Below are 27,994 nucleotides of genomic sequence, written 5' to 3'. Positions count from 1 at the left end.
ACCTAACATTGTCACCTAACATTGTCACGTTACGCTGTCACCTAACATTGTCACGTTACGCTGTCACCTAACATTGTCACGTTACGCTGTCACTTAACATTGTAACGTTACGCTGTCACTTAACATTGTCACGTTACTCTGTCACTTAACATTGTCACGTTACGCTGTCACTTAACATTGTCACGTTACACTGTCACTTAACATTGTCACGCTACTCTGTCACCTAACATTGTCACGTTACGCTGTCACTTAACATTGTCACGTTACGCTGTCACGTTACGCTGTCACTTAACATTGTCACGTTACGCTGTCACCTAACATTGTCACGTTACGCTGTCACCTAACATTGTCACGTTACGCTGTCACTTAACATTGTAACGTTACGCTGTCACTTAACATTGTCACGTTACGCTGTCACTTAACATTGTCACGTTACGCTGTCACCTAACATTGTCACCTAACATTGTCACGTTACGCTGTCACTTAACATTGTAACATTATGCTGTCACTTAACATTGTCACGTTACGCTGTCACTTAACATTGTCACGTTACGCTGTCACCTAACATTGTCACGTTACGCTGTCACTTAACATTGTCACGTTACGCTGTAACTTAACATTGTCACTTAATATTGTCACGTTGTGCTGTCACCTAACATTGTCGTGTTACGCTGTCACCTAACATTGTCGTGTTACGCTGTCACCTAACATTGTCACCTTATTCTTAAAACTGGGTTAACGAGTGAGGTGCCACCGTAGTAAAATCTGTTTGTCTAGTTCAGCCTTTAAACCAGATTCTACCATGACACAGACCTCGCCCAATGTATTTGGTATCTTTGAAGGAAAGCTGGCAGAGGAGATGTTATTACAGCAGAGGTGAGGTGAGTGTTGAGTACAGTGACGGTACTGTGCCACAGCAATAGGAGCTCTAGTATGGGTACAGCTTGGCACGTGTGCACTGGAAAAACCCTCTACAAGCACCACATTATAGCTCAAACACAATACGAGTTTCACAAATGATCACTAGAGGGCGACAGAGGGCTTCACTTGGGCTCATGCACACACACACAAACACATACACAGAAGAGAGAAGGGAAAGGGACTCCGCTGTCTCATGCTGGAGGGGCTGGTCACTCATCAAATCGTCCCTCCAGGATGCTCTCAAATGAGAACGGGAAAAACTTGAAGCCCTGGCCCGTGTAGAACTTGTTCTGGAACTCCACCCTGAGAGAGGAGGACAAGCAGGAGGAAAGTGGTGGTGAGAACGGCATGGTTTAATATATCAACACACAATGAAAATGGATGGCCGAGTCAGTGTTTCTTGTTGAATGTTATCAGGCTGAAGTGAGGAAGATCCGCTTCCTGTATTAGTCTGATATCTTTCCCACTTTGGCCAACACATTGGACCCTTCTTATCCCCACCCGCACCAGATAGCATGACTAAAGGTGTTGGGATGTTTAACAGCCTAATTCTGGTAACTTTGTGAGGGACGACACTGATTGATGGTCAGAACCTAACTAATCAATACATACATTGATTCTATAATCTAGTGAAATTAGAGAAAAATTAAAAATGGGATTTCTGGATATACTGATCATATACTGGGAGGAATAATATTGCTTTGTAGTCATAATAAAAATCTTTCCAAATGTTGAATAATGGCCTTTTGTTATTTACAAATAACTGCCTTTTAGAAACACTTCTTGTTTGCCTACGGTTTGAGTTGAGCTTCACACATTGACTCCATTTTCTTTTGTGCTGCAATTCTTTTATTATTTAGATTTAGATTTCTATTTATTTACTTTTTATTTGGTATTTTAATCCTGTTTTATCTATTTTTGTCAGCACTTTGGTCAACTGTGGTTGTTTTGAATGTGCTATATAAATACATTTGACCTTTCTAAGTGGTAGCTATGGAAGAAGCTAAGTGATAAATAAATATATAGCACATTTAAGGAAAAATCCCGCTTAATAACTCCATTAAATTGCTGAGATCTGGATCATAGAACAAGTAAGTAAGTTGTTTGTACTCAGTATATAGTCGCAGGATGATGGCACAATGTAAACTTTCTTTTAGTTCAGTTTAGTTGGTATTGGCCATGTTTCATGCTGTCGAGAGACAAAGACAATATGAATGTTTGCTGCGTCACACTTTATTCTGATCGTGGGCATCATCAACTCTCTGTTGGCTTAATTGAGGAAGCATACAGCTTCTTAGAAGGGGATACTTCAAAATGCTTGTCTACAATTACTGTATGCAAACACGGCTCATCTACTTAGTGCAGTAATTGGCCAAGTGTGTGTCGTGAGACAGTGGGCAGGGTTTCACTTTTCATGTGGACATATTCACCATCCTAGTTTAGCGTGTTAGCATGCTAACATGTTCGAATTAGCACTCAGCTGAGGCTTAAGGGGATGCCATGAGTTTTGCAGGTATTTGGCATGAACTCTATATTAGAGATATTAGTGAATGCGGTCACCGGGACGTCACCCGTTGGTTTGTGGTCAGTCTTCAAGCTTCGAGTTTTGCATTTTGGCCGTCGCCATCTTGTCTTTTCGGAAGTGACACAAGAATGTCGAAAGAAAGTACGACTGAACACTGAAGGAGATATTTTAGGAGAACAAAAGTTTACAGTTAACTTTCATGAACTGAAAATACTCTGTGAAAGGGTTAATGCCCTAGGACGAGAACATGGACAACTACTAGCGACCTGTCAATCACCTTGTAGCCAAAGCTAATCGAATTCTACCTGAGGGGAACATGAATGAGTGAGGCACATTTGACAGCAATCCATCCGATTAGATATTTTATTCTAGACAGAATTATTGGACCAACCAACGGCCCAGCAGTGCTGTCCCCAGAACAATGCTGTATGATGGATGATGTCAGTAACTATGACGACAAGAGAACAAAACACTGTGTGTAGACAATAAAAAAGAAAGCATTTTTTTGGTAGCCTTCTAGTTCAGACCATCATGAATTACCTTTCTGATGATAGAAATGCATTTGGCTGTTCCAGGATGTTCTTAATAGGCAAGGCACATTCCATGAAGTACGTCAAAGTAAAATCCTCCCACAGAGCAGTGGAATTTTTCTCTGCTCAGCCCTCTCAAAATGGCTGATAGTGTATGAAAATGAAAGATGATAATAAGAACAATAGTCTGGTGACGGTGACAGGCTGATATGTGACTTTAATAAAAGATCCATTATCATCCTTGTTTGTCAGATGTCTCACACATAAAGACATAAAGAACTCACACTATACAGGACATACCACAGAGTACTAGTTCACTACATCACGTACCACAGAGTACTGGTTCATTACAGGACGTACCACAGAGTACTGGTTCACTACAGGACGTACCACAGAGTACTGGTTCACTACAGGACGTACCACAGAGTACTGGTTCACTACAGGACGTACCACAGAGTACTGGTTCACTACAGGACATACCACAGAGTACTGGTTCACTACATCATGTACCACAGAGTACTGGTTCACTACATCATGTACCACAAAGTACTGGTTCACTACATCACGTACCACAGAGTACTGGTTCACTACATCATGTACCACAAAGTACTAGTTCACTACATCATGTACCACAGAGTACTGGTTCACTACAGGACGTACCACAGAGTACTGGTTCACTACATCACGTACCACAGAGTACTGGTTCACTACATCACGTACCACAGAGTACTGGTTCTCTACATCACGTACCACAGAGTACTGGTTCACTACATCATGTACCACAAAGTACTGGTTCACTACATCATGTACCACAGAGTACTGGTTCACTACATCACGTACCACAGAGTACTGGTTCACTACATCACGTACCACAGAGTACTGGTTCACTATATCATGTACCACAGAGTACTGGTTCACTACAGGACGTACCACAGAGTACTGGTTCACTACATCACATACCACAGAGTACTGGTTCACTACATCACGTACCACAGAGTACTGGTTCACTACATCACGTACCACAGAGTACTGGTTCACTACATCACGTACCACAGAGTACTGGTTCACTATATCATGTACCACAGAGTACTGGTTCACTACAGGACGTACCACAGAGTACTGGTTCACTACATCACATACCACAGAGTACTGGTTCACTACAGGACGTACCACAGAGTACTGGTTCACTACATCACGTACCACAGAGTACTGGTTCACTACATCATGTACCACAAAGTACTGGTTCACTACATCACGTACCACAGAGTACTGGTTCACTACATCACGTACCACAGAGTACTGGTTCACTACATCACGTACCACAGAGTACTGGTTCACTACAGGACGTACCACAGAGTACTGGTTCACTACATCACGTACCACAGAGTACTGGTTCACTACATCACGTACCACAGAGTACTGGTTCACTACAGGACGTACCACAGAGTACTGGTTCACTACAGGACGTACCACAGAGTACTGGTTCACTACATCACATACCACAGAGTACTGGTTCACTACATCACATACCACAGAGTACTGGTTCACTACATCACGTACCACAGAGTACTGGTTCACTACAGCAGAAGTATTGTTTCCATGTGTTTCTGGGGTCTGAGGTTCTGAGCGCGCTTGTTATGCTGCTGATATCGAAACACATCTGTACCGCACGAGTTAAAGTGCCACTCTTTAGTTGTAACTAATTACTTTGTTGATGGTTAATGAATCATAAATCATGTACTTTGCCAACGCCATTTCAACCGCTTGGCCACATGGAGTGGACCGAAATACATTTATCAACAAGTTATTAATAATCCAAGTGGAACTCTTTCCACATGCAGGAACGCACATGTTCTAGCAGACTGGATGCTCAGTGCCGAGCTAGCATGACGCCAAGCCTTTTCAAACCCTTGATAATGATGTAGAGAGGAACCGCGAGTAGAGAGGAACCGTGAGTACAGAGTACTGCAAATAGAAAGGAACCATGAGTAAAAAGGAACTGTAAGTAGGGAGGGACCGTGTGTAGAAAGGAACCATGAGTAGAAAAGGAACTGTAAGTAGAGAAGAACCGTGAGTAGAAAGGAACCATGAGTAGAAAAGAACTGTAAGTAGAGAGGGACTGTGAGTAGAAAGGAACCATGAGTAGAAAGGAACTGTAAGTACAGAGGGACCGTGAGTAGAAAGGAACCATGAGTAGAGAGAAACCGTGAATAGAAAGGAACCATGAGTAGAGAGGAACCGTGAGTAGAAAGGAACCATGAGTAGAAAGGAACCATGAGTAGAGAGAAACCGTGAATAGAAAGGAACCATGAGTAGAGAGGAACCGTGAGTAGAAAGGAACCATGAGTAGAAAGGAACCATGAGTAGAAAGAAACCGTTAGTAGAGAGGAACCGTGAATAGAAAGGAACCATGAGTAGAAAGAAACCATTAGTAGAGAGGAACCGTGAATAGAAAGGAACCATGAGTAGAGAGGAACCGTGAATAGAAAGGAACCGTGAGTAGAGAGGAACCGTGAATAGAAAGGAACCATGAGTAGAAAGAAGCTGTTAGTAGAGAGGAACCGTGAATAGAAAGGAACCATGAGTAGAGAGGAACCGTGAATAGAAAGGAACCATGAGTAGAAAGAAACCGTTAGTAGAGAGGAACCGTGAATAGAAAGGAACCGTGAGTAGAGAGAAACCGTTAGTAGAGAGGAACCGTGAATAGAAAGGAACCGTGAGTACAGAGTGCTGCAAATAGAAAGGAACCATGAGTAAAAAGGAACTGTAAGTAGAGAGGAACCGTGAGTAGAAAGGAACCATGAGTAGAAAAGAACTGTAAGCAGAGAGGGACCGTGAGTAGAAAGGAACCATGAGTAGAAAGGAACTGTAAGTAGAGAGGGACCGTGAGTAGAAAGGAACCATGAGTAGAGAGAAACCGCGAGTAGAGAGGAACCGTGAATAGAAAGGAACCGTGAGTAGAGAGGAACCGTGAATAGAAAGGAACCATGAGTAGAAAGAAACCGTTAGTAGAGAGGAACCGTGAGTAGAAAGGAACAATGAGTAGAAAGAAACCGTTAGTAGAGAGGAACCGTGAGTAGAAAGGAACCATGAGTAGAAAGAAACCGTTAGTAGAGAGGAACCGTGAATAGAAAGGAACCGTGTGTAGAGAGGAACCGTGAATAGAAAGGAACCATGAGTAGAAAGAAACCGTTAGTAGAGAGGAACCGTGAGTAGAGAGGAACCATGAGTAGAAAGAAACCGTGAATAGAAAGGAACCATGAGTAGAGAGGAACCGTGAATAGAAAGGAACCATGAGTAGAAAGGAACCATGAGTAGAAAGAAACCGTTAGTAGAGAGGGACCGTGAATAGAAAGGAACCATGAGTAGAGAGAAACCGTTAGTAGAGAGGAACCGTGAATAGAAAGGAACCATGAGTAGAGAGAAAGCATTAGTAGAGAGGGACCGTGAATAGAAAGGAACCATGAGTAGAAAGAAACCGTTAGTAGAGAGGGACCGTGAATAGAAAGGAACCATGAGTAGAAAGAAACCGTTAGTAGAGAGGGACCGTGAATAGAAAGGAACCATGAGTAGAAAGAAACCGTTAGTAGAGAGGGACCGTGAATAGAAAGGAACCATGAGTAGAAAGAAACCGTTAGTAGAGAGGGACCGTGAGTTCAACAACTCTTATTAAAACACAGTTTCATGTCTGCCCATTTCCCCAAAATGTGATTGATGGGTTTTTAAATTAAAGTACAGCATTCTTTGTGATACCATCAATCATCAAGTCACGACTGTTTTGCTGTGCTGGCTCCTCATTGGTGGAATGAGCTCCCCATTGACATCAGGACAGCAGAAAGTCTCTACACCTTCCGTCGCAAACTAAAAACACATCTTTTTCGACTATACTTTGAATAGGGAGGGTAGAGCCGTAGTAGCACTTTAGTAGCACTTAAATGTCCCTTACCGATAGCACTTTGTAGTTTGGCACTTTAGTAGCACTTAAATGTCTCTTACTGATAGCACTCTGTAGTTTAACGTTATTGAAGAAATTGTACTTGCTTGGATAAAAGCGTCAGCTAAATGCCATGACATGTAATATAATCTTTTAGGAGTGTATCCACTGTTTTTGTAAAAAAGAGTTAAAAGTGCACGTTCAACATGATTCAGTCCACTTACAGATGGAGAGACAAACCTCAAGGTGTTTCTACTGCACTTCATCCTCTGACTCATCTGCAGTAAAGTGAGCACCGAGTGCCATACTTCATTTTTTCTTGAAAACATGGAAACTTAAAATCCACAGTTGGGACATCGTAGTTCCCAAATCCTGACAACTGTCTTCACTAGGGAGGAAGAAACTAAGAGTGGATGTTCAGTTCCCCGCTGGTTCCTGGCCTCTGCAAACGAAGGGAGTGCCCAGGAATGTCTCCCAGTTGTGGCAAATATTTGGCCTGCCAGAGGGCAACACTTGAAAAGAGGAAAGAAATGAGAAATCCTCTCCATCTGTACCTCACACACACCAAACACCACTGACTCTGGTGGAGGTGTGTGCGTGTGTGTGTTTGTGTGGATAACTCATCAGCATGTGCGTGTGAAGAGTGGACAGCAGAGCGGAGCGTCCACTCTGACCGCTGTTCACTTTGAACATGAGTATTTCCATTCGCTCGCCTCTGTGAAAAATACTCCACTACTCCTTTTGAACCTTAGCGGAGAGCTGTTGAGCCGACATACTGCTGCTTTATTAACCAAGCGGCATTCATGCAGTCGCACACGCTGGAGCCGCCCTGTACAACCACTGCCTGTTTCTGTGGGTCCACTGGAAGCTTATTCATTCACGAATGTGAGAGAAGATAGAACCACTGCGTTAGGGCTCCATTCTGTTCATGTGCCTTGAACTTGAGTGTTACACCGGACCAATACAGAATCTTTTAAATTGATTTTGATAAAAAATCCTATTTGAGCTTTTAAAGGATGAGCCTGGCGATTCTTTGTATTTTCTTTTGTAACCGTTATTCCATCTCTCAATACTTCCTGATGTCTCCACTCTGTCTGTCTCATTGGTTTGTACTGGGTGAAATCAGGCCTGCTCTGTTTCTTCTGTCAAACCTCTCTTAAGAAACGCCTCGTGACAAAATGTGTTACCTCTAGAATCGATTATTCTTCCGTTTAAATGTACATGTTTTTACTGTGTTTTAGCAATTCATACCTCGCGTGTGATTATTACTGTATCAATTCTATTTCTAGTCATAATGTATCTGTTAATTTCTCTTGTTTTTGTATGTCTTTGTAAGGCACTTTAAAACCTGAAAAGTGCTATATAAATAAAGTTATTATGCATTAGTATTACTGAAAATGTAAAAGAAAATTTAAAGGCAGCTCAGTAAATTCCAACAACAGCTTGTCTCTGAGGTTTTCAAAGGTGCGTTGTGTGATGGAGGGCAGCTCTACTTCTTGGTCCTCTCATTGGACCAAGGACAGACTGGACACTCCACTGACTCACTGTCGCCCTCTCCAGGTACACGTGGTATTACAAGACAGGACAAGCCGGGGCTAGCTGGTGAACATTCTCATTTCACTGGATATCTCTGTTACACAATACATAAACGTATTTAACATAGTGTCAACACTGTAAATGATGTTGGTTTAGTGCCACAGTTTGTGGCAATCCTGTACACTTGTTGCCATGGTATAAAAAGCAGCTGAGGGCAACTTCTAAGGATATCCTAGAGTATACTACGAGTTATTGTTGTTGTATTACATTTCATTTAGCTGACGCTTTTATTCAAAGCGACTTACATTCATACACATAGACACAGCTACGGGGAGCAATTCAGGGTTAATAGTCTTGCTCAAGGACACATCAACTAGGGCTAGCAGAGCAGGGGGTCGAACCACCGATCCTCTGATGGAAGGACGGACCTGCTAACTACTGACCCACAGTCGGCACTAAATGAAATGTAATGTAAAAGCTGTGGTCAACTTCTAAGGATATCCTAGAGGTATTATTACGAGTTATTGTTGTTGCCTCCACTTGTTTAATCCGTCATAAATAAAGGTTCTGATTTGTAGATATGAATTGCTGATGGGTGAGCCAATCTTTAGCTTTTCAATCGACTGACCGTATTAATGTTGTCTGTGGTTCAACTCAGCTGCTTCCACAACAGTCTGGTCCATGACCAAGCTCAGTGCAACATCACCTCCAGCCTGGAACACGCAGCCTGCCCATGTGTGAGGCAGACAGGTGGGATTACACAACACACACTGTAGGTTTCTTGGAAGAACAAAGCTGTCTGGATAAAAGACAGCTGGGCTCATAATGTGCCAGGTGGTCAGATCACTTTCCACTAGTTTACAGGAACAACGCACAGACAGGTCAGACTTAAACCTCCTGACAACCATCAGCCTGGAGAGTAGCAGTTAGGCATGAACACCATACCTCTGTGCAACCAAAGCGTGCTGTATATTCTCTCCCTGTCTTTGTTTGTCAGTCTCATAATCATGATGATAAATGGATGGTCTCTGAGAACAGACGTACACGTTTCAATGCCAGGCAACAGACAAGCCCTCTGAATAGGATCAGTTCTTTAATTCAACCCTAATATATCAAATTAGTATTTTTTTGTGCAGTGATAAACCGGCACCGAACACTGCTTGAACTTCAGTAAGTAAAAGGGAATGTCAGAAGCAGTTTGTGTCGTCTGGGCCGTGTGCATTAGACATGGAGCTGGATTTCATTCCTCATAGTCACGGTTCGAGTCCTCAGACAATGATTCTTCATCCTTTGGTGACTTTGCTACCTTTGACTTGCATCACTACCACCATTTACAATTCACTAGAAATCATTCTATTCTATGATTTTCATCTGAACTGCACAGGCAACATAGTACGCTAAAGCTACTCCGATCACTACGCAGACAAGCACTCCAAACACTAGGCAATAAATCAAAGCACCTCCATCACTGACTTGATGAAATATGTGAACTGGTGTTAAAAATAAAATAAAACCCATCCTAAGCAATAGGAGCAGAGGGCTGCTGTAAGCACTTCCACTTGAGGATCCAGGGATTGAACTGGCGACCTTGTGGTTTAAAGATGACCCATTGAGCCACAGCCACATTGTTCAAACAGATGAGAGATTTGTGTCTTCAAAGTAATGCGTTGGTGTCCGGTACGCCGGAGCGCGGACCAATCAGCTGGCAGCTCGGGGCGTGGCATAGGTGTGTGGAGAGGAGACTGTGGTTCTGAATGACTTTAAACTGCTTTTCAGCTGAGGTTTAAATTAGGCTTTATAGACCTTTCAGTAACCAATTAAAACAATGGATGAATAATACATTCACGTGTCTTGGACGCCTTTTGTAACAACTTGTGAAAAATAGCACTTTGGCTAATTCTGTCATTTTATTCATTTGCAGTGCCTTCACCCACATAAACTAAAGTGTAAAAGGCAGATTTGTGTATGTTCAAACACACTCTCTGCATGTGTAATTATTTATTTTTCTTTTAAACATGCAGTACCTCTTTAGTTTTGGAATGCAAATGTTCTGAATATTACTTGTCTTACAAAGTCAGCTGTATAAATGAATGAGGATGAAGTAATATACTTCAGTAATGTTGTATTTTATATGAGTGAATGTGTTTACCATAAAAACCATTTATTCTACCATCACATACTGAAATCCAATATATACGATAAGGTACTGTTAAGATAAATGACAGTAGAGTGTCGTGAGAAATATAAATGTAGTTAATTTAACTTTTTTGATGGGCCAAGCCTTTCGAGTCCCTCTTCCTCATAGTGTGCGGCTACCTTTTTTAACCCGATACATAAAAGTATCTGACCCCTGGGCTTGTTAACCACTGGATTCATACAATAATGAGCTTTGTACTAAAAGGGATGTTTCCCTCTTGAGATACTGAACATGTATCATCCATCACTCTCACAACAACTCCTCCTCATGGAGTGATTAGCGGTACTACACCGGTGTCCACATCTGAAAACGTTGTTACTGTGAAAAGAATGTGCTAATTAATAGGATTCATGATCACAGCTGGTTCAAATGACTCCTGACATCTGTTAATACATATATACAGTATGAAGTATAATTACTGCATGGCTCTAACAATGCCTGCGTGTCAGTGTAGTTTACTTTGGTGCAGGCTGGATCAGCAGGGTGGAGGTGGTGCCAGGAGGCGATGGAGCTGCAGGGTGGGAGGTTATCTGGAGGCCTGTGCGCTCATAGTTTGGTAAACCACTCTGGGTCTGGAATGTTTCATTTTGATAGCATTCCTCGTGTGTGCATGTAAAAGTGAATAACAGCAGCTTTGGCCTTGGAGATGCTTGGTCCAAGTGAGCAATGAGAGTGTGTGTATGTTTTCTATTAATATGGTATTCATTTAGTAGGCATGTGAGAGACCTTCTGCATGCGTTCGGTGCATGTGAGTGTGAGCATGTGCACATCTTGCAAATACACACATATATAATGCATTTAATAGCACGCATGTAGGCTGTATGTGTGTGGGTATTTCATATATATACATATCATGAGTGAGTGAGTGTGTGTGTGTGTGTGTGTCTAACCAGTGCAGACGCAGGGCGTGCAGGAAGGCTGACAGCCCCTCCATGATGAGCAGGATGGCAACAGTGAGGGTGGCAAAGGCCGCGAAGATGATAGACAGGCCGAAGAACCCGCCGCCACTCCGGGAGGACAGACCCAGGTGCATCACCATGGTCCAGAGCACCTCTGACAGCTCTACACGCACACAGACACACACAGACAGTTATGGCAACAGCAGGGTTTTCATATGTCAAGTATCTTTGAGTTCACCGTTATCGAATCGATGTATCTATGTGTTGCAGGGTTGAAGTATTTTTGTAAGCCAAGGCGGAAGTTAACATGGCACTGGTTTCGCCTACCCATTCTAAAAAATAGGGATGTGCAAAAAGGCTGACTCATTGCTGGGTCTATTCTATATAGGCAAATATAAAAGGGTCTTTTTCGCCACCTTTTAAAAAATAATATTTGACATAATGTGCATCATAAAACTGCACGTGCTTGTGTGTGGTTGTGTATGCAGACTTTTACTCACGTGCATGAGCCAGGCTGAGGGCCCAGAGACGCAGGTAGGAGGCCGTGTTAGAGATGCATCCCAGACAGTACTCTATGGTGTGGATGGCCTGGTGGACAGCTACGTCCCCAAAGTCAAACTGTGGTGGAAAGACAAGATGGTTAGCACACACCGTTATGTTATATGTATATCCTTTTACATGTAAAGGCATTGAGCTGATATTAGCTATTATAACTCCACGTGTACATGCAGGGAATCAAGCACCTTTCAGGGGCTCAAAGTCTCAGAGCATACGAAAAGAATGATCCAAACACCCAAAAACACTGAATCCTGCACTTCCCATAATGCAAGCACTAGCATCTCTCATTAGACCCTCCCTCTAACTTTCAGAAACCACACCCCCAATTGGTTGTGCTTCTCGTATCCAAACTCGAAGCTAAATACCTGGTTCATGTCCCTTCTCAGAGTGAACAAATCGCCTCCAGAGCCACAGGAAACCGCACGCAACCGGTTTCACAACAACTACGGCAAGGAAATCTACATTAACATATGAAAGCGGCGGAAAGGACCTCCCAGGATATTGATTATTTCGTCTGCAGCTTTTCTCAAATGACTAATCATGAATATTGACTACGGTCTGAGCTGAAGGAGTTTGTATTTACTACACTAGCAAACAGGGCAGAAAACATTCTTTTGAGACTTAAACAGAATCATTTTCCAGTGTTTCATTACTGACACATACGGCATCACAACTTATCACCTAAAGTGTGTCAAACAAACCCTTTCTATTTCCCACCCACAGATGATTATCAAGCAGCTTTGCTCCTCAATAACAACTGTACAGTCAGCATGGCATGAACCACGGAAATGAATTGGAATGGAAATTCCGTGATTATCTTAATGAGAGGCTGCTTTGACCTTTGACCCCGCTCGGACAAGGCAGAGATGGATTCTTCTTCTTTTTTTTGACCCTCGCGTGATCACAGCGCAGGGACTTGTTTGTGTGTTGTAAAGCCAACAGAGTTCCTCCGATCTCTCCTTCCTGGAACAAGACTTGCCTTTCCTGTATGAAGTGGGCCGGGAGGGGGGTGACATGGGAGCCTATTGCTCTTGTTGGGTTTGGCTTTGCGCTGGCCCGGTTTCCTCTTTCCATGCTTCTCTTTTGTCCTTGGAGCCGTGAAATAGAGTTCATGCAGGCAGCTCTCATTGTTTCCATTCAAAGGGTCCCCGACGAGTGGCTAATGAAAACAACTCTGGCTAACACGCCGTCCTGTCGAAAAGAGGCCAGTGGCTCCGATCAGAAATGTTGTGGACGAACATGTCAGCTGAGCAGAGAGTGTGAGTTCAGAACTGTACATTCACAACGTACAGGACTTCAGACTAGTGATGAAACTACCAGCTCAGTCAAAACAACGCTGTTAGCATCCACACATTTCTTTCACTGATTTGCCAGGACAAAGTTCAACACGAACGCACAAAGTTGCATTTAGCTCCACCATCTCGTGTCCCTTCTGTTTGTAGAAAAACAAGATGGCGACGGCCCAAACTCCGAACTCAAGGCCGACAACCCGAAGAGTGGCGTCTCGGTGACTACGACCACGTCTTAGAATACAGTGTATGGGTTCTGACTCGTCTCCTAGTGGCTTTAACTCTGCCTTGTCTCTGTCTTGTGGCTATTCATCTTGAGAGTGTATAATCGGCCAATCTGACAGTGTCTCAAAAGCCAAAAACATTGTCTCGTATAATCGCGCCACGAGAGAACAGAGTTACCACTGTTTTCTTTGTTTTAGACTCATTCTAATGGTCATTACGTCTCTCAGCAATCTTTTTTTGTGAGTATATCTGCCAAAAATCGTAATGTACTAAAACTAAATGTCAAGAATTTCAAGGCTACTTACTGCATTGAACTTGTTTCAACATTTGACTCAAGAGGAAACTTGCTACCAATGAAAAACTGCACAAACGGAAACTAACGGACCTGTTGCACCTCAGCAGTTCTTTCAACACTTTAAGAATGAGTGACTGCCGAGAGGATCGGTAGCAGGGCTCTTCACAGACAGACAATCACACACATGAACATGCCTGGGGCTGGGAGATGGACAGGAGTCACAGAGCTGGCAGAGGACAGGAAGACCACCACCACAACCCACTCTACGATAGACACAAACAGATCACACTAGACATCCAGACATGCAAAGAAGAAGATACCAAAACTCAGGTTCTTACCGGCTCTTCCTCTGGGTGCTTGAAAGTAAGCAAAGGTCAAAGGTTAGTGTCAGAATTCATCCTACTTCAGAGGCCGTGATAAAGATGTTGCGTTTCAGGTTTCCATTTTGTTGCATACAGCTCTGTGAAGTTTGGGCCAAGGTTGGGTTTCCTTTTGATTATTTGTGATGTAAATGTAATTTAATGAAACATCTCTCTCTCTCTGACTGTGACGAGCATCCACTCGTGTCATGTACTGTATATTAAACATGCCAATCATTTGCATAAGCCTGGTGAGCTAACAGTCAATAATGGATGAAATTAAGCAAAATAAAACTTAGGGTTTCATATCTCTAATTTGGCACCGCTTTGGTCCGGTCGGGTTGGATCTTAAGAATAGGTTCCGTTGTCTAGTTCATACGATAATCTCTCGTCATATTTATGATTTATGAGATTTATGATTAATTCCGACTGTCTAAGCCTTACACAAAGCTTAGCTGATCTTCAGAATGTGTTTTTGTGAGTTTGACCCCGTCACTTCTGGAGCTCTAACTCCAAAGCTCACTACGGTGCTGATCTTATCCAGCACAACGACATCCGAAAATGTTTACATTTACAAATGAGCAGCACTGCCAGTGACCAGCGATTACAAGTTCAAAGGTGTATGTTTGTGTCAGGGTACACAATTCAGAAAAGCTAGCGAAAACACAAGAGAGGAGACCAGCATCTATCAATTCATCTGGATTTTAACATTTAACAAGTTTTCCACTCTGACATTATGCAATATTAAATTCCGTTAGCCCGTTGTTAAGTCATGGCAAAATGCTTCAGAATGCAGTCTTATTACGCTTTTATGTAATATATTATCGCTACGTAAACAACTTAGTTGTAATATGCAGGAGACCTGAGAGACACTGAGCCTCTGAGTCACACATAGAAAAATAACATCTGGCTGGAATTTCCAGCCGCCGGTTCTCATGAACATCACCTCGCTGTTTATGTTTCTGAAATGGAAAATCCATCTCTTATCTGCGCTGCCTCTCTCTGCACGTTTCAAACACACTGTCCTCGTCTCTGGCTCTCCGGCACATGGAGGTACAACTGGGAGTGAAGCGGCGCTGGTGAATGAGCTGAAGCAGGAGCTTTACATTTAGAAGTGTTTTGCTTGGAAGCTTTCGGCAGTCTGAAGCTGGAATGTCACAGCGCTGAACTTAAATTTGATTGTCATTTGATATTCAGAACATGAATATATCATCAAACAACTATTGTCCATGGTAAGATATGGCGAAGTAACGTCTAGCTGAGCAGAGAACGAAGTCCCTCTCCCTCTGTGTTATCTGGGCTTCTCTCTGCTCTGTTTACAGCTGAGTCTCGGCTGTGCCCCACTGGCTAAGGGCCGACCCTCTGCAGCGCTCTCATGCAGTGGTCACAGTTCCCCCTTGTGTCAACACCGCTAGTCTCCATGTTCTCACTTAACTAATATGATTGATCATAAAGCAGACTACACATTTGTTAGTGAGCCAAATACAAGTGATTGTAATGCAACTATAAACTATTTAGACGTTTGAATCGCGTGGCCACCCCACCATGGAAACATTCTGTAATAGCAAACTGTCAAATTAACAATTTAAAATACATAAAGGTGCAATCTTAAATTCAGGATCTATCAGAATCAGAGGTATTGCAAAATTGGGTTGATGTTTGAGTACTGTGCTGCATCTTAATGTCCACACAAAAAGGCACAGCAGGTAAAAGCACAATGCTGAGAGAGATCTCATGTTGTATTTCATATGTATTGGCAAACAGAAAGTGACACGTAAAGCAACTATCAAAGGGATTCCTATGATAAACTAAATTCGTAATTTATCAGACCATAAATATCTTCTTTTTCAGTGACTTCCTTCATTCGTAACATACAGAGAACGCTAGAAGTAACAGTGAAGCATCATTATCCTACTAAACTCAAAGGAAACGCAGGCCTGGAGAGGATGGGATTTGAATGAGTAACGTGAGCGGACATATTTCATGAGCTCACCTCATCTCCTTCCTCTGAGTGCTGGGAGAGGTGGTCATGGTCCACAATGCCAGCCTCATCCTCCGTGGGCCCGTTGCCCACCCGCACCCCTCCGAACTTCTGCGTGCCCTGTTGGGTGAGCCCGGTGCATGATGAGGACACGCCTGTTTGCTCTAAAGACTGCTCTAGATTCTCTGCAGGGGTTTCTTCCCTCTTCTGGGACTAGATACAAAAGCCACAAAAGCTGTGTCTATTAAAGCAAGCCTTAGATTGAACGCTTTCTTCTTCATTTGATTCATTTAAAAAAAAAAGGAAAACAGGGCACCCAGTACAGTGAGTTCAGGCTTCCATTCTAAAATGAAAAACATACACCACTTGTGACACACAACGCTGCTCACTGGTCGAGTTAAACCTCAACGAACACAAATTAAGTCAATTGTAAAGTAGAGCTTGTAACTAAATATGACTAAAACACTTCCTGTTGGCTCATCGCAGGACCAGCAGCATCCTGATCCAGTTTAGCTAGCTCTGGTGGCTAACTTGGATTTGCTTTTTGGGAACTGCTTCTTCATCCTCATACAGTAACTACGCGCTGTGCCATCCTCAACAATGGTTGTTAACCCTTTAAATAAAGGGCATCACAACAATATCAATAGACAACCTTTTTTTCAACAATGAGAATGAGACAACAACCAAATAAAAGGAAACCTTTGCAACCTTTGTTTAACCACTGTAACGCAGCAGCGCAGGGTTGTATGTCGTGGTTGTAACATTAAACGTCACATGACATTATGAATGGCTGTGGATGATATGCACGACAAAAAAGTCTTTAGTTTAGTTTGAAATGTCAGACCGTCACTGTCCTGTCACTTCCTCAAAAAATTATTAAAAAAATTAACAGGTGCTAAACAGACTCTTGAACACCTTTTTAAGTTGGGACTGACCTCTGGTCGAATGTGACTACAATTCTTTGAGCTTTAAGCCAACCAGTGAGAGCAAAGAGAGCTCCGGGTTCACATATCAGGTTATTCTCATTGTTTTAATATCAAGAATTTTGGCCAGAACTCGTCAAAACAATCTTGACAAAAGAGGATACAAGTGGTACATCATCAGCTGTTCGGGTGCCCTGAGTCTGTGAAGTATTTCTACCAAATTTCCCACCAAAATATAAGCGTTTCCAAGGCAGGCTTTAAGCATATTTCATGGCAACACAACCAACCACATAACACAATACAATGTGCATTGAAATGAATGGCAGAATAGGAATGAGAAAAAAAACACAGGTTATAAATGTTCATCATCAAAAGGTGGCAGTAAGGTTATAGGTGGGGTCAGATCCACATACCAGGTGCATTTTCCGCAGGTGCTGACGCCGAAGCATCATAGTTTTCACAATCAGCATACAGGGTACACATGCAAGGGCAATCAGCACCAACAAAATCTGGATCCCCATCTACAGATTCAAACAGAGAGAGGTTAACAGGGTGTTGGTGATGTGCAGCAGTGAGCAGAAGACACTAATTCCCTGAATAGGCCTCACTCAGGCCTCCCTCACACCGTTGCCACTTCTTTTCTCCTGTTCGATCAAATACAAGCTGTCCTTTGCTTTCGTTACAGCCATTTGTAGTTTTAATCTAACAATAGGAATATGCTGATCGAAGAACATAATAGATTGATCTGATTAATGTGGAAACCAAGAGAAAAGGATGACTCAGGGTTTATTCTAACTAGCTGTTATTCCAGCTCTCATAGCACACGGCCCCCTTGAAACTTGCACATTGACATTGCATGTTATTGTCAGTTGTTATCAACCCAATCAAATCAATCACACTGCAGGAACAAAACTATTTCAAACCAATCATATCGAGAACCGCCGTCACATATCCCATAACAGCCATAGCAGGGTTGGTTGAGCTCGCTGAACACACCACGTGTTTTTGTTTTGGTATCATAAGCCAGATGAGCGTGTGACGGCTCAACAGTCACAACAACCTGAAACGGTCCGAGCTGCTGTGGGTAAACAAGCTAAAACAACAGTTGGCTCTCGACCTGGCAAGTGAGATTCAAAACGTAGACCAAACTAGGTAGACTGGGGTTGGAGTAGAGCCAAACACCCAATGAGCCATAACACATTACTGTCCTGATACTTTGTGGCTACACTGTATATCTGGCTAGCAGAGTAAAGGATCCTACAGTAGTTAGAAAAAGTTGTGTCAAAATACCAATAATGTTTTACTGGTGATATTTTCCAGTGTTCCTCTCAGACAGAAGAGAGACGCCTCCCTCGTTAGCTACTTCCATCATCAATTCCGGATACTGGTATCACTACAACTATATGATATATAGTTAATTACTATGTATTATATATACTGTTATTATTGTTCACTATGAGCTGCTGTACACCTCAATACCAGGGTTCAACCACACTAATGCATGAGCGAGGGCAGGAGGCTGGGAGAGGCAGAAGGGGGGGGGGAAGCACCTGTCCCCTGTAGAGGGGCTTGCTGGTGGGGTCGCTGTAGTTGAAGAGACACATGTTGATGAAGTGGATGAGCAGGCTGGGCGCGTCCTTGGAGGTGAAGGCGTCATAGGCCGTCCACTTGTAGAAGACCAGCAGGGCGAGGTAGCCGAACAGGCTGGTCATGAAGACGATCTCGGGGATGAAGCCCAGGAAGATGTTCAGCGGCTTCTTGAAGTACCTGCGGTGCAGCGACATTCAGTCACCGACACAAACAAAGCACATTTTATAACAGCGCTGCTGCTGTATGTCGGCGATGGAGAATCCTTCTGCAGTGAAAATAATGGCTTCAACATACTTCATCAGTGTTATTGTGTCCATTCAGATGGAAATAATATTGTTATCTTTGGGGGCAATATGGACATAAGAAAAGTGCTGTGAAAACAAATGTTTCAAAACTTGAAACAAACAAGGCTTGAATGTCTTTCTGAAGCTCTGGCCTCTCCTCTCCTGCCTCGATACTTTCCTCTCCTTGCCTCCTCATATGTCCCTCCCTGAGGTCTCCTGTCCTCCTCCGTCCCTATGTTCAATCAATGTCCCCTATCTGTGTATCAAGGTAAACAAACACTTAACAATTGTAAGAATTACTGGAATTATTTAGTAATGGGAAGTCAGATTTGAAAATTAAACATATTCAGCCCAAAGCTGGAGGGAGAAAATTCAAGAAAATGATCTGCTTGTTTTATACCACTGGTACACATTTTTGACAATTTAGATATTGGCTATATGTTAAAAACCTGTGAACATTCATGCTCAAACCATGACGTATTATAAACAGAACACGTTTATGTACCAATTGCATGCCAATCAATGGCATTTCAGAGTAGTTTTAGGACGTAGTCAGATCGTCCTGAAATGGCTTTTTGTAACAGACTGACTTTCCTGGGTTTGAACTTGTCTCTCAAGCTTTCTTTTTTCATTCTTCTCACCGCTACTTCCATCACTTTCTGTGCAAACAACTCAGCAAAACAGTGGCCAGAAGTGTGCCCAGTATTTTCATTAATTTCAATGCATGTGGCCCCTTTCGCAGGCCTTATGCCACACCCTTGAGTGTGGCCATCCAACTCCAGCACGGACCCTTCTGCCTGTGGTGGCCGTTTGCTGTAAGCCTGTGGAGAACGGGAGTGAAAAGGGAAAGGTGTTCACTTCCTGCATTGTTGCTGAGTGACCTACGTACAGGTGGTTGAAGAGACTGAGAGACACTCCAAACAGCATGTGGATGACGCCCAGGATCACGGACATCTTCATCTTGAAGGAGTTGAGGAAGGTCAGCTTGTTGGTGGCAACGTTCCAGATCTGCAGAGATCACACAAGGTGAAATGTTTGACAACCGAGGCTGTTCATGAGCCGTTTTTAAAATGTTGCATGAAGGTGCACTAACGTAAACCAAATATATTGCTACCCTTATATTATTTGCTCCTTTGAGTTCATTATTTTGGTGACTCAGCCAACTGGTTCATACAGACAATGCTGATATTTAAAAACAGCTCTCAGATATACAGTTTAATTTGCCATTTTAGAATTTCCTAAGACAGCTGGGCACTGTAGCTTGTAAACACGTTACTCAAACAGGAGTGAAGTAGTGCATATGTTGCATCTATCTATCTATCTATCTAGATAGATGTGTTTTTTAATCAGTTTGGACAACAATGAAGCTCTACGACAGAGGTAGAAGATATATCCAGCTGTGATTCTAACCAGAGAAACAACTATCTACCCATTTTAGTTTTTCTAGTGAGTGAGTGTACATAGTTTACCGGGTCAATTCCGAGTGGATAAGGCCCGTTGAACACACCAGGAACAGCTGGGTCCAACTGCAGAACTTTATTGGAATCAAGTGTCTCAAACCTAGGACAGATCCACAGGACATGAATCCATGTTTTGAAAGGAAGCAGGTTATATAAAACCACCAGCAATACATTTTAGAAACATGAATCGACAACATCAAGTATCGTAGTGCGATGACGCAGTTAGTTGCCAGTGTGGCCTTGAGAGTCTTTTCGACGGAGCGCACTAGAACAACTTAATACCCAAATCAGTGCGTTATTTCTTGAGAAATAAAAGTTTATCCATGAACCCAGTTCTCCGTTTCTCTGGCTACAGTGCAGGTTCGTGGGCACATCAGTGAGCGCAGGTTTTTTTGTGATTCATCTTCTCGTCGCGCTCTCAGACAGAAACCGAACATACGCATTACCCAAAATGTTGAACTATTCCTTTGATATTTGACAAATTGCATTGGAAAATATTTACATAAACGTAGGCGTGGTGCTGAACTTCATCTATCTTGTATGTAGTAAACCTAAAACAAAAATCATTCAAAGATGTGGGTCATCTCAGACAGCTGACTTACGTCCAGTTGGCTCCTTTGGGGCTAAACATGGGCCTGACGCTCCACCCAGAGCCGAACATGTTGAGCGACTTGGAGAAGCAGTCGTTGTAAATGATTCCGGTGTACATGGAGAAGATCCCCATCAGCAGGATGATATAGCGACCAGCAAACACCATGTTGAACATCTACAGACACACATAACAGCTCAGAAATATGGTATGTGTCTGTCCTGCGAGGCCGAACTGTAAAGCTTCTCATGACCCTATTATTATACTCAGTATTTCTATGCACGTTGATGTTTCAATGTACCTCGTTGTCACTCTTCTGGGCCACGAGGCGACTCTCTCGGATGACCAGGTAGAGGGCAGCACAGGTCATCAGCGCGCCGTGACCCATGTCGCCAAACATCACCGCAAACAGGAAGGGGAACGTAATGATGGTGTACGGAGCTGGAACGGGAAAAATCATATTATAGGAATCACACAAAATGGCTGAAATATGAAAATATTATGAACAATATGAAATGTTATTTTTGTCTGCATCATCTATGTGAGGAAAGTGAGAGATGATTATATGTTGCGTGTAAAGTCCTTTACACACTAAATATATATATTTTTTATGATAATACTTTCAAATAGAACACCAATATTACGAGGCAAAAACCTGACCTGGATTGATCTCCCGGTAGTTCCCGATGCCGTAGGCGTCCACGATGTTCTGGAAGCCTGACGTGAACTTGTTGGTCTTATTGAAGGTAGGTGGAGTCTGCTTTGTCTGCATCCTGTTGAGAATGGACGGCACCGTCGAGCCGCTCCTCTCCTGTCAAATAAAGCCCCAATTTCAGTCACCTCCACACAACCGCATGACTTTTATTATTATTATCAAGTTTCAACTCAAATGTATACGCTATACATGTTTGGTGTTTGTTTTGGCTTTGCTGCTTGTAATTTGACTTTACATCTTTCTGCAATGATACCGACCAATATTGTTCTCCAATGGAGATGCATTTGTACCGACTGGCAATGTTGCTACTGTAATTTGATTGGTTGATCATATTACAGTTTAGTGCGCAGGAACTATTATTATTATGTGCACTTTAAAAAAAGTGCTCCAGTAAAGTCTCCTAAAACCCAGAAATGAGTTTTTCTGTGGTTAACACAAACTGAACTGATTTTTAAGTGTTGTTGTATGCCATCCCCTCGTGCATTTTGAAGCTTTTACGTGTCTGAAAAAAGGTGGTTGCTAAGAAGTGGCTAAAGGAAACGACCAACACTAGAACACAAATCCTCCTTTATCTTAGTGGTGGTGAAGGCATGCGACCGGGGTGTAGTTTGAAAAGAAATCATAAACGTGGTGTTCATATGTGCAGATTATGTTGCTGAACAAGGCTTTCTAGCTTCCACTTTCTGAGTTTAATACACACTTAGAGGTTCTATCTACAGGATTCAGAGAGTGAAAACGTCAGATGTGTTGTTATCCCAGATTCTCTGTGCTCTGTTTACACAGAGTGTGCATGTTAGCGCATGTGAGTCCCCGGCCACTAAATTATAAATCCTGCTTTGGCGGAGGCATGAACCTCCGCACTCTGGCTCTGATTGGCTAGTACCTGTTGTCTACGTTGGGTGGGTTGGTTGGGTTTAGGCATGAGGGAGATTGGTTAGGTTTAGGTCAGGAATATCAGAGTAAGCCAATCAGAGGCCTGGTAGCAGAGAGCGACCCACCCCTCCAGCAGCGTCATTGGGGGGGTAACCTGGGGCTGGTTACCCCCCAGGTTACCTGCTGCTGTGGTTTCCACTGTTAGTACCGTTAGCTGCTAACTCAGAGTCTCTATGTTTAGAGCCGTGTGGAGGCAACAGATACGCTCTGAACCTTCAACAACACTGTGGGTCTTCAAAAATGTTGAATGTGGTAAAAGGACAGACAGCTTAAACCACTAACTGTTGGACTTCTTAAGAAAGGGGAAATGCTTGTAACATCATTCATAATCCAAACTGTATGATGTTTGCCACCATTATCGATGCCAGAAAACACCACTCAGAAGATTGAGGCTTAAATGGCGGCCACACCTGACGGGGCTCTCCATTGACTTGGTATCGTGTGAAGGTTCCTCCTCGTCACTTCTGTCTGCTGGCGAACAACGGAGAAATGCCTGAAAGCTGCTGTGTGGTGTGATACACTCCCAACGGGGCAAAGAACCCACGACTGAGGATACAGGCAATAAAACGTGACGCATCAGCAATATTAGGCTAACTATATTTCTGTATGATGAAAGTTTTTAGCTAGCAACAGGCATCTCCGCCCTGGGGTTGACTATTCTGGCGCCGATTGCTTTCCGCTCCAGTTTGAGTGGTTTTTCACACTATGGGATGTCGTATCATCAGAATTATTTTACACAAAAGGGGAGGAGACTGTAACACAGCTCAACACTGGCAGAGATGTTCTGTCTATATTCTGATATTTATCCAGCAGCAACCTTATTCCTGTTATTTTACAGCGCTGCTGGACCTGCTTATGAACTGCTACTATCCATATAACCAAAACAATATTTACTTTGTTTCATCATAGAATAAGAAAAGCCAATACTAGTATCATAATATTGCTCTGTCTAGCAGCATTTAGTCCAATATAGCTCAGGAAGAACAGGAAGCAGAGCCACAGAGAGCTTTCAGTGGAGAGAAACACATTTGTAATGGTTTCCCATGACTTCAATGCAATGTGTGAGGAACAAAAAAAGAGAAACTTGCGACCGAAGAGCAAACTCACCGTCCCTCTGCGAAGAGCAAACTGGATGGAGTCCAGGTCCGAGACGGGACACCACACCTCAGCGATCAGACACTTCTGGGTGACGTCGATGTTGCACAGGTTGAGCGTGTGGTAGATGGCCTTCATCTTCCTCACCTTGATGAACCACACCCGCATGGTCTTGGAGGCGGCCTGCAGCACTCGCTGACGGTGGTCCTCAGTCTGGTTCAGCACCTACAGCAGCAACGTGGGGAGATTTGTTTGAGACTGCAGATTCTGGTCCAGACAACACAGGATATTTGGCACAAAGACCACTGGTCTGGAAACTATTTTATTTGAATATATTTTATTTGTAATTTTTTATTATTGAACTGAAAGCTATTTCTCTACTTTCCATTTATGTTCCATCTGTGTGTGTTGCGTATTGTCATGTTTTTGTGATATGAACAATTAGGAATGTGCAGGATTTGTGAAGTAAACATGTTGACGAATGGTAGAGTTTGATTGATGTTACTGTGCTGGCTCCAAGACTCAGGTCCTGTTAATAGACAGGAATCAGATCTCCTGAGTAAAAGGCTCTTTAGTAGTGGCGTGTAAAGCATTGTGTTTGATTGGCAGGCTGAGACCAGAGCAGCCCTCTCGAGCAGAACCAGGGCTTCTTTTTCCAGGCTGAATAAGGGCAAACTTTAGGGAAACACAACACTTTGAGGCAGGACAAAAGTCCCTCACAGATAAGAACTAATGCACAAGAAAACAGCCGTCTACACGACGAGGGCTTTTGTGGTTGGATCGGAAGATACATTTTCAAAAGGAAAGCTGAACACAGACATCCTGTTGTGCAACGTTTTTGACCGATTTCTTATTGTTTAGTGAGCAGCGGTATAACAAAGTGTTCAAAGTCCCATTTAAAAGAATTATTAAATAAAAAAAGAACTGCACTGCTGATGATAATGTGTATTAAACTAGAAGCAGGCTTTACTCCAAGGTCACCCAACTCTCACGTTACTTGTTTTTTGTTCACATTTTAAACCTTTTGGCTTATTTCTGTGTGTGATGATCAAGAGACAAGCGTACCATCTGGAGGTCGTCGATGCGGCTGTTGACTCCAGCCAGCATCTCCTTCCTCTCCAGTGGGGTCTCTGGACATGGGTAGAGGGAGGCACGGAACCTGGGAAACATCACCCACAAACAGCGTCAACTACATGGTCATATTTAAACTTAACGATAACCACACAAGCCTAAACCATCTGGTGGAGATAAGATGAGAAAAGACATGTTCCTCTATAACACCCACCCCTCACAGATCTTCTTCACCCTGTTCTTCAGCTGGTCACCTTGGAAGAAGATAATGAACACAGATTTGTGGACTTGGTCTCCCTGTTGAAAAGAAAAGGCGCTTTTAAAAAACGTACACAACTCACCGGGTGTCTGTTTCTAATATAAGTAAAAATATCAATTATGACACTGTATGGCATTTTGTGTGCTTCTTTGTCCTTTGTCTCTACGATTGTATATTATTTGTGCTGACCGTGGCGGGGTCCTCCAGAGGGTCCTCAATCTCTGCCTTCCTCAGGAAGACGTTACCGCGACACACTCTCCACAGCATCCTCTCGAAGGTCGGGATCCTCTCCCTGCCGATCACTCCGGCCACAAAGCTGTGCAGACCAAAACAGACGAGCGCTCAGTGTGGACAAAGAAAACAGGACCACAGTGTGGACAGAGTCAGCCTTTTGAGTGGCACAGAGAGCTGATGCATGAATGGTAATGACAGCTTTAATCAGCATTAATCCTCCTTGGTGAGCAGGCTTGCTAACTAGCTAACTTAGATACTGTAGCTATAGGTCCTTTTCCAAGCAGCCATGTTGACACGCCATTGCAGGGTGAACACAGGTGTAATCAGTAATTAGTTATTGTGTCTACACAGTTATGGTTATCGTCTTCTTACACTCGTATTTTAAGTGTAATTTATTTGCCAGAAAAGAGACAAAATGCACAATAAACAAGTTAAATTAAAATGTTTCTATGGATATAACTTTTGACACCAAAATATGTATTCAAGTGCAACGTGTCTTGTGCAAATCATATGACTATTTGCCAAGACGTCGTCGAGCTTTACCCCAGTCTGAGCGGGGCCCCACGGCCCCCCTCACTGCCCTCCATCAGGGACGATGACTCCTCCAGCAGGTTGGGATCCTCCATCTACAAAGACATTAATAGATACTCCAGATATTTAGTTTCCATCAGTTATCGTGTGTGTGTGTGTGTGTGTGTGTGTGTGCACGTCTGAGAGGGAGAAACAATCAAAACCTCATCAAAGAACTGCTGTGTGCGACGGAGGATGTGCTTGAGCTCCGTCAACTCCAGGAAGTTCTTCTTCAGGGCCTCCTGGTTGGTGTTGATTTCCTTCAGCTCATTCTCCAGCTTCTCAAAGGTGGCCTGTCGGTCACAATCAACAGTGTAAATACAAAATACACACATGTGCACATCGTCACTGTCAAATATGCATCTTGCACATTGTGTATAGACATGTATACATGCACACACGCTGTACACAACCATATGCCTTATGTGTGTCCATACGATGCTCATTTTCTCTGCACTACTTGTATTCTTGTCCAAGATGTACAGAAATACTTGTGTTTCTACTGGAACTGTGTGTCCAGTATGTGCACAAATACTTAGCCAATAGAGCTGATTCTGAGTACATACAACTCACAATTCAGCAAAATCCAACTTGGAATTAAAGGGAGGGTGGGTTGGAGGGGTCCAACAAATAAAGGATTTCCCCCCAGGACACAGATATTCATTTTAGTTTGTTTTCCAGTTAGAAGAAGCGTAATTATTTGGCATAATAAACATACTCATTTGAAACCAAAACACATTCTTTTGCTGAGCCTAACCAACAGGTTTTGCTGCTTAAGTAACCCTAAAAAGATAGTAAACCTACGTCAGAAGTATATTACTAATAAGGCCGTCCCGTAGTCCAAACCTGACGCTAAAAGGGAACTTAGAGCATCATAGTTTAAAGCGTAGAGCCACTGACCAATCACAACTTGGGTGTTTATGGAATATGACAAGTGTATCAATTTATCTCTCAAAAATAATAATCAGATGATGAGTGATGATGATGACAGACGGCAGGCTGATTACCTCTAGGTCGATCATGTCCCTGGGAAAAGGCACCTCTGGATTTTCTCCAGTGTCAACGGTTGGGATAATCGCTTTCTTGATCTCCTTCTCCACAAACCCTGTTCAGCAGGGAGGAGCCACGATTCAATATTGTACCAGTGAAAAAAAGTCCTTTATATATATTTATTCAGATGAAATGAAGAAAAAGTGTCATAGTGTTCTCACTGACAACTCTGTTATTTTGAAATGCGTCACAGGTTTCATCAGAAGGTTAAGCAGGACTGAACCATATGAATCAACACTGCTCCTAATAGACAGCACATAGCAAAACAACTTGATTCATTAATGTACAATATCAATATCAATGTATACCACTGGTCAACACTTCATATTTCCTACTTTATATGTGCAATAATGTGAACCAGTCCGAGTGTATTGCGTTTTATTTTTGTTAGTGTTTTTTAAGGATTACATATTTATTATATCTTTACTGTTTGGTTACTTATTTATTATACTTGTTTTTACAGATGTCTCTTGTTGCACTATCCACTTTGTTGCTATTATACTGCAAATTTCCCAGCGGTGGAACTAAGAAAGGATTACCTCATCTTATCTCATCTTATAGGGACTACGCTGTGCTTTCGGCCTGATTGTTAATTTTCTCATAAACTTACTCAGTTTCCTGTCCATCTCCTCACATCTCCTCACTTCATTCACAAACTTGCGCTGGAACACGTTTACGTCTGGATTCAGCTGCGGGTGAAGAAAGAAAATAGACAATTATGGAAATATAGCCAAAACTCAAACACCACAAGTCTTCTGTAGCTTCTCATGTTTTCATGCTTTCATGGGATTATTATTATTATTATTGCCTTTGGGAGGAGCTCTCCCACCGTCAAAAAGACACATGAATACTCACATCTCTAAACTGGACCATGCCCAGTTCTCCCAGCTCACTGACGCAGCAGTAGGCTGCCTCAGACTGGAGAAAGAGCTGGGCCAGGGTCATCTCCTCGCTCCTGAACAGTTCCCCCAT

General features: G+C 42.8%; 1 protein-coding gene across 7 annotated transcripts; it reads right to left on the bottom strand.

Annotated features, from left to right (window-relative positions):
* Positions 1 to 1,130: 1,130 nt before the first annotated feature.
* LOC117748600 (V-type proton ATPase 116 kDa subunit a-like) lies at positions 1,131 to 27,994 on the bottom strand. 7 transcript variants are annotated; one of them, XM_034558512.1, is made up of 21 exons: positions 27,878 to 27,994; positions 27,633 to 27,711; positions 26,980 to 27,077; positions 26,137 to 26,265; positions 25,946 to 26,028; positions 25,358 to 25,484; positions 25,124 to 25,206; positions 24,904 to 24,997; positions 23,851 to 24,063; positions 21,756 to 21,906; positions 21,397 to 21,536; positions 21,109 to 21,272; positions 20,516 to 20,606; positions 19,936 to 20,054; positions 18,723 to 18,939; positions 17,586 to 17,693; positions 16,262 to 16,462; positions 14,248 to 14,265; positions 12,043 to 12,160; positions 11,534 to 11,705; positions 1,131 to 1,224 (listed from the first exon to the last, which is right to left on the bottom strand). In XM_034558512.1, the coding sequence occupies exons 1-21, from the start codon at positions 27,992 to 27,994 to the stop codon at positions 1,131 to 1,133; spliced, it is 2,616 nt and encodes an 871-aa protein (XP_034414403.1). The 7 variants fall into 7 exon arrangements, with proteins under 7 accessions (XP_034414403.1, XP_034414405.1, XP_034414404.1 ...); XM_034558514.1 differs by having other exon boundaries at positions 16,262 to 16,369; XM_034558513.1 differs by lacking the exon at positions 14,248 to 14,265 and having other exon boundaries at positions 16,262 to 16,369.

Source organism: Cyclopterus lumpus, chromosome 19, assembly GCF_009769545.1.
Source record: "Cyclopterus lumpus isolate fCycLum1 chromosome 19, fCycLum1.pri, whole genome shotgun sequence".
Lineage (NCBI taxonomy): Eukaryota > Metazoa > Chordata > Actinopteri > Perciformes > Cyclopteridae > Cyclopterus > Cyclopterus lumpus.
This window is presented reverse-complemented; position numbering and strand designations above follow the sequence as displayed.